This window comes from Anabas testudineus, chromosome 17 (genome assembly GCF_900324465.2).
Source record: "Anabas testudineus chromosome 17, fAnaTes1.2, whole genome shotgun sequence".
Taxonomy (NCBI): Eukaryota; Metazoa; Chordata; class Actinopteri; order Anabantiformes; family Anabantidae; genus Anabas; species Anabas testudineus.
Genome location: NC_046626.1, coordinates 15,089,283 through 15,096,859, shown reverse-complemented (window position 1 = coordinate 15,096,859; position 7,577 = coordinate 15,089,283). Strand labels below are relative to the sequence as shown.

Here is a 7,577-nt window from a genome sequence, read left to right as displayed (position 1 = left end):
GGGACAGAAAATGCATCACAGACTATTTTCAATCCATCATGGACAACAAAGGCCCAAGTTAAAATGTAATGTATCATATACACTGCTCACCTGAATTTAATTAAATAAATAGGTAAGGTCCTCCCACTGGATAATTACTGCATGGATGATAACACGTTATTTAACCCAGCTGTAGCAGCTGTAGAAGACAGATCCTGTGGTCGTGAAAAAGATTAATCTGTTTCAAAAGGGTTCAAATTATGCAAAGATGCAAAGAAAACATCTCAGGAGATGGATAAAACTAAAACTGGGTTAAGAACTGTCCAGTGGAAGAAGGTCACATGGTCTGATGAGTCCATATTTACCCTGTTACAGAGTAATGGACGCATCAAGGTAAGAAGAGAGGGGGGTGAAGTGATGCACCCATCATGCTTATTATCTACTGTGGGGGCAGTGCTATGATCTGGGGTTGCTGCAGTTGGTCAGGTCTAGGTTCAGCTGCGTTATGTGTCCAAAGTATGAGGTCAGCTGACGACCTGAATATACTGAATAACCGGGTTATTCTATCTTTTTTTTTTTTTTCCCCTGATGACACGGACATATTCCAAGATGACAAGACCAGGATTCATCGAGCTCAAATGAGTGGCTCAGGGAGCATGCCACATCATTTCCAAATAACAGTCTTACAGTGTGGGACTTGATATTTAGAATTCAATTTAGCTAAACAGTAATAGTATCCTTTGGGGATGGAGTTTCAAACCACTGTATGGGGTGATGAAACCCTTTTCAAAACGGTTGCATAAACTCAAACATATTTGACGTAGTCAAGTTAATATTAAAGCTTATAAAGCTCCCTCCAGGGATATTTTTGATACTGACAGTGACTGAAATAGCTCCAGTGGAATCCATTTGGCAACGCTGCCAGCGATGCTAATCCAGAGTGCAACACTCAAGTTCAGAATTGTTTACACCTGTAAGCTGCTTTTAGCTCTTTGTTTGGGTTATCTAGTCTATGTTTAGACTATACACTATACACTTGTCTGTCACTAACACCCTCGGTTCACCCCTCCAGGAACCAAAGGCAGCTCTCCCAGTTAACAGGCTCAGACAACTGTGCTCTACATGTCCAGTTCCAGTGACTGGAAGATACAGTATTAGCCTTAACCACAGACTCATGAGGACAGTATAGAACATTAAGTGAGCCAAAGTGACGGACTTTCTAGATTAAATCAGATCAAAAACGCTATTCGTCAGTTGTTGTCTAATGCTGAGTTACGTCTGCTGAACAGTAGGACTTTCAGTGGGCAATTGTTTGCTAAGTGCAGCTTAGAAAGCACTTGATAAGCTGTGTTAGCACTTCAGGCATTTCTGTGAGTCACTAGTTTAACCATGCACACTGGTCATGTATGCACAATAATGAGGTTTCCTGTTTAATGAGACTCTAGGTGAAGGATTCTGATGGGGTTTATTTCTTTTCATGTGTCCACTCCTTTCAATTGACCCACATGTTGTAATTCATGTCTTGCTGTTGCTGTGCTTGGAGGATAAGGCTCCAACCTGTGTGCAGAGAGCAGCCATAAAACATGTTAACAACATGCATGCAATCACAGGAAAGCATGGGTGTAAAGCCAGAGACTTAGTGGAGACATTGTCGTGATAAGCAGAGAATGTGTAAGCGTTCACATAAAAACTGAATGGTGTGTGATCCCAACAAAGGAGCTACTGTAATAGTATAAAGGGTGAAAACAAATACAGATTGAGGTCCTTGGGAGGAGTTCTGCTCTGAACCGTGTGCCTTAGCAGTAAAATTATATTGCTAATACTATATTTTCTCTGTCATCAGTGATAAAATCTGACTGGTTATAACATGTCAATAGGTGAGGACTATAGTCTTTAATTTCTCCTGTATGAAAACTGAACACACAGTATAGTGCACTGTATATAATACTGCAAATATATTTTTACAGTTATCGCAAACTATTCTAAAAAGTACATTTAATTTAGTCTGTGCTAAAAATCAAATTAAAGACAAGTAATTTGACAGATAGATCTTTCATACTCAAACTGCAACAACAGCCAGTAGCCTACACCCAGTGAGAGGCTCCATTCTTTAATTTTTTAAAGTTTTTATCTTTGCACCTTTATTTTAGATGACAGATTTGATCCTTGGGGGCATTTATGATAGAAATCCTGCACAAAAGTGGTCTGCCGTGGTCTGGAAAAGGTGTTTCTGTCCATCTGCTCTTTACTGAAGGGATATGCCAAAGGAGTATTGGATTGAAGTCAAGAGACTTTCTGAGCATGGCCAAAAAAAAAAAAAAAAGCACTTTATAATAGTGCTCCAGATCCCTTCTACATATACTGTGTAGGCTTATCTTTCTTCTTTGCGTTATAAGCCGCGTACTTTGGACACAACATAGAGTTGGAAAATAACTGATATATTAGCTGCAGTGACAGTTTAACCTTTACAGCCACGGTTGTATAAGAGAAGGCCTTGTGTAAAGCACCTTTATGCTGTTTGTTCCTGATTGCTTCCCTCCTTACCTCAGTCCTCAGTTCAGCTGTTGTCTGCAGGACCTTTGACATGTAGAAATCTCTCTTGGGGATGAAGCAATAGGAGGTTTCTTCTTCGGGATATTTTACTGCCTCCATCACTCTGCAAATAAATATAGCTTTATGGCTATCCCATCCTTCCATCTCTGCTACATCCAGCACAAAAATAGAAATGAAGTGTACGGTAGATGGGGAATCATATTTTGTGATGAATGATCTTCACCAAAATGTGGTCATTACTGCAAAGGCGATTGCTATTTTGATGCATTGATATCCTTATCAAACTGCCGAGAAATTTAAATGAGATTTGAATTTTTCATGTACCTCAAATGACTGAGGCTGTTAATGTCTTGATTTCGATGTGTGAGCTTTGAGGGAGCCTGAGCACAGTGTCAAGAATACCTTAGCAGAGCCTGTTTTCCAGCAAGTCTCTCCGTCATAGTCAAATGGGGAATTTATTTTCTAAAAACTTTATTCAGTAATTCTTTTGTGAGAAGAAGTGATAGTTATTAATCAAGAGGGCATAGTTTGATTCTCATCTTGTGAAGGGATGCAATCTGTTTTTGCTCCTGGCTCGTGTGTAAACTCCTTTTTATTCTCAAATCACTCATTCACATATATATATATTCTCATTGTGTAGCTTCCCTAGACCACTCTTAATTCACATTCTGTTATATTTGCTTTTCTCTCGGTTGAACCTGTGGTTTTAACATGTGACTATAGTGACAAATTCAGTATCACACTCAGATTGCTAATTATTCTCATTTTTACTGTCAGATCCTTTGGCAAAGACACATCATTTGGAAATGATTTCAGTGTATTTGTATTTCTTCACACAGTCAACATTGTTGCAGTGTACCCTCTTTCTTTCCAGGGGAAAAAATAACATGATACAGTTGTGCTTGTTTCCACAAGGTGCTTCGTTGCTGACATAGCGACGTAATTAAAGTATCCTGCTGATATTTCTTGGGTGCAAAGGCTGGAGGCTACTCTCTCTCAATAAGGTTGTAGTTCTGCTACCTCATGCATGTTTTCTTTTTTCAAGTGAATGTGGAGAGGCTATAAATATTTTCATTTCAATGTAAGTATAATTTTACTGTTCTGTGATAATCAGTGCAATGTTTGGCTTATTTAAAGCTTGTTTCAAAGTAAATTCAACATCTAAAATCATGGTATGATCCAGGAAGTAGACCATACCATAGTTACAATGCAGACAGTCATTGAAAGTTAGGATTTGTCATCCTTCATGTTTGGTTTGCAGGATTTTCAGAACTGTCATTCTTCTATGGTGGTAGAATTCAGTTAATTGGAAAAACTGACCCTTAGGTAGCAGATTATGTTTCTTCATCTCTTCCCACATTAAGGTTGTGGAGCCATATTGTTGCAGCCTTCCAATAAAGACTCAGCTACCATAAACATCTATTGCATGCAATTTTCCTTTTTCACATAAACACTTGAATCTGACTGCAATATACCCTAAATTGACCTTCGTAGTCTTTGCGGCATTTTTGACAGAACCTTTCTCACATGGCTCAACCTTGTTCAGTGTCAACCTTACACATACAGCTGACACGGCACATCAAGTCCCTGGGGCGTGAGCTTGTGAACAACAAGCGGCAAAATGGGAAGTTACTGTTGAGGTTTCCCCTCAAGTTGACCTGTCAACTCTGCCTGTGGCTAGAGATTTCCTGGGGGGCCAGCATACCTCCACAAAAGGGAGAAAAAAACTGTTATGAAGAGTGGATGGAAGAAAGGTAGTCGGAGAGAGAAAGAAACTCCAAGCCAAAGACAAAGTGGGAGAAAGAAACACAGATAAGTGCGCCTTTGAAGAGAACATCAGCAGGCTTCATGGTACTCAGGCAAACCTCTCTTCTTCCCAGTCATGAAGGACACATCTCAGCAGATGAAAGCAGAAGCCCCTTTGAGGGAGCGCCATGGCATTATCCCTGCATCCTGCATCAAGTAATTGAAAGACCTGAGAGTGTGGTAGGGGGCTTGGAGAAAGGGGGGCACTGGGCTGAGTCATCCTTGCAAGTTCTGGGCATGTAGGCAATGAGAAGACACCTGTATGTTGTGTGGAGAAGACCAAGGAGAAGAAGTAGAGAGAAGCTCAAGGTATCTTTGCAGAATATAATTTTAGATTTCCAACATACAGTACAGTAAAATAATAAAATGAATATATGATTGATTATAGAATAAAATAATCATAATATCGAGTACCAAGAAACTGCTGCTGTAATGTAATTACGGGTACAGCTTTCATTAGAGAAGGATTACAACACATAATATATGTAGCAACCTGCGTGTTGTGATACGGTCGTCATTATGCTTTGGGAAAGCCGTCTAAAAATTGTCATCCGACCAATGTTCTGAATGAAGCACATTTGGAATAATTTGGCCTGAACAAATGCAGACAACAACACAGATTGTTTGAGTGCTGTTGCTGTGTTGAACATATGAGAGTGAGAAAGAAAGACTGACAACAATATTTGAAGTATTACAATCCTTGTATTTGGAGGGATTGGAAATGGGGTGGTCCTGAATGCGCTCAGTGGATCAGACTAATCTCAGTCAAATCAGTGTCAATGCACAGTCTGCACATTTAATCCTCCCTGGCATGGTATTTAATACTGCTGATGTATTTATACAGATTTATGCATTTTTAACCTCTGAAGTAGTCATGTTTACACTAATAATAACAAAATCAATAAGTTGATTTACGCCTTTTATCAACCTTTACTTTCCCTATCAAAAAAGCAAAGTGTTATAAATTAAAGGTGCAGGAAAAGAGAAGGAAACACTGAGTTATTGTTGAAAACTCTCACAGGGAAAGTCTTGTTTGCAATTCACTCACACCTTCGTCATTTCTTCTACTAAAGGTCTTGCCCTCCTCTCTCTCTCCCATTCGTTTTCAACCCTCACTCCCTCTGTTTTACAGTGGATGAAACTGAACATGGTTTCTCATTATCATGCAGTCTCCTCCCTCTCTTCGACTGGTGGCGTTTCTTCTCCCTCCCTCTTGTGTGGAGAGCTCGGCACTGAACGTTAATCCCGGATTGCGCTGCCCTGCTGTCTGCATCCCGTTGTTGCTGCGAGAGCATGGCATGGCTCCAGGACCCCTGTGCTCACACAGGAGAGAAGTGAACGAATGAGAGAGAGAGAGAGAAAGAGAGAGAGAGAGAGAGAGAAGAAAGGAAGAAAGGACAGAGGTATAGTTGGGTTGTCACAGCTGCTTGCTTGAGCACTGCACTGAGTGTTACTGAGTTTCAGTCACACACGTTCTCTCATATAAACAAGAGGGAAAAGAGAGAAAAGGGAAGGATGACAGCCGGTTTGTTGGAGCTGTGGGTGCAAATGTGAAAGAAGAAAGAGGAAACCTCAGTCACATTTCAACCTTTCTCTGCTTGTTTGCTGCATCTTCCTCACTGCTCACACTTTGAAGGGATTAAACTTTTTTTTTTAAATCTGTTATTGGCACATCTGGAACACTGAGAGTCTCTGACATGGAGTCTCCCACCAAAGAAATTGAGGAGTTTGAAAGCACGGCGCTGAAGTACCTCCAGCCGGAACAGATTGAAAAGATTTGGCTCAGGCTCCGGGGACTGTGAGTATGCCCACTTTTACCCTTCACAACAAGTGTTTGTGTAAAGTAATACTGTGTGTCCCGGTGTGTTTGACTCGATTTGTGATATTCAAAATACTGACTCTGCAATGGATCTGTAACAACTTCATTATAGATGCATTCTGATGCAAGCCAATGGATATCATAATAAAAGTCTGGCAGTAGTCACCTCATTTTGTTTACAGTGTGTGTCAGTTGGGTTGTGGGTGTGTGAATGTGTGTGTGTGGCAGTGTATGGGAGAGGGAAATAACCACGGATAGTCTGTTTGATAAAATTAAAGTGAAAACCTAAAGACACAAGAAAAACACGACGAGATTGGAATTTCTCAAACCAAACAGAAATGTCAAATTGCTTCCTTTGAACTATCTCGAATGGTTTGTTTGGACAGGGAGGAAGAAGACAACAAGCACTTTAGAAGGGAAATGGTAGCAAGGAGAGCTGCTCACACTTGCAGCTGTGATGCAGAAATGATTTCAGTCATTTTTTTAAGTACTTTTTTTGACTGCAGAGATTGGAGGCCAGATGTTGATGGCGTCTTTTACTGCATGACTCATCTGACATTTAATAAACACGTGTCTGAGAAATATTTTGACACAAGAAGACGTGATGTTGGGCTTGAATGACTGAATATATGCATTTTTCTGTCATTCAGCTGGACAAAGAGACAGTCCTCAGTTTCTTCCACCAACCAATTAACACCTATCTGACCTTTCACCCTGAAAAGAAAAGCTCACACACTTTGGAAGGGATTTCTCTCCATTATCCATTTTCAGTCCTCGTCGTTCGTGCTCAGCAGGGGGAGGAGGCAGCTGTGTTGCTGGGAGGGTCTTTAATGTTATAGCTGGAGGTCTGTATTAAATGCAGCACGGGCCTGTTCACAATTTTCTGCAGTTCATCGATCAGCTCTCCTCTCCTCTGACATCACTTTAATCTAGTAATCTTCATGTCACTGTATTTCTATTGTTCCGTGATTAGTCATTGTTTTTCTCTCTTCTGTGTCAGGAGCCCAACATGTGGGTCCCCCCCACCTTCCTCCCCTGCCACATTCAGTTTCCTCGGATGACTTCATTGTCTCTTTCGTTTGGTCACCATCATATATTTCTCATCACAACCATCTGTCTTTTTGGATATTTCATAGATGAGATAGATGGATGTCACAGGGGCCCGGATGATTTTTTTTTTTTTTCCTTTTGTCTTTATGCTGTAATCTTCTGGGTGCACTGAGGGCTCCTGTTGCATGTCAGAGATCACATTAGCCTTTAATCCCACAAAGAGCCTCCTTTTAAAAAGAGTGAGCTTCAGCTGACAGGCAGCTCCTGTAAATGTTGACAGGTGACACAGTGTATGTTATGTGTTTGATAGATAGTGAGCTACAGTACGCAAAGGTTGTTGCCTGGGCATGTACTCATACACAGTATGGTT

At 40.6% G+C, this 7,577-nt stretch overlaps 1 protein-coding gene across 3 annotated transcripts in view; it reads left to right on the top strand.

Annotated features, from left to right (window-relative positions):
* The first annotated feature begins 5,570 nt into the window (after positions 1-5,570).
* The window catches only part of pde1cb (phosphodiesterase 1C, calmodulin-dependent b), a 47,427-nt gene continuing 45,420 nt past the window's right edge, over positions 5,571-7,577 (top strand). For all 3 annotated transcript variants that reach the window (XM_026373964.1, XM_026373963.1, XM_026373962.1), the window contains exon 1: positions 5,571-6,136. In XM_026373964.1, the coding sequence (XP_026229749.1) occupies positions 6,036-6,136 (101 nt within the window). In that variant the 5' untranslated portion in view covers positions 5,571-6,035. The remainder of the gene's footprint in view (positions 6,137-7,577) is intronic.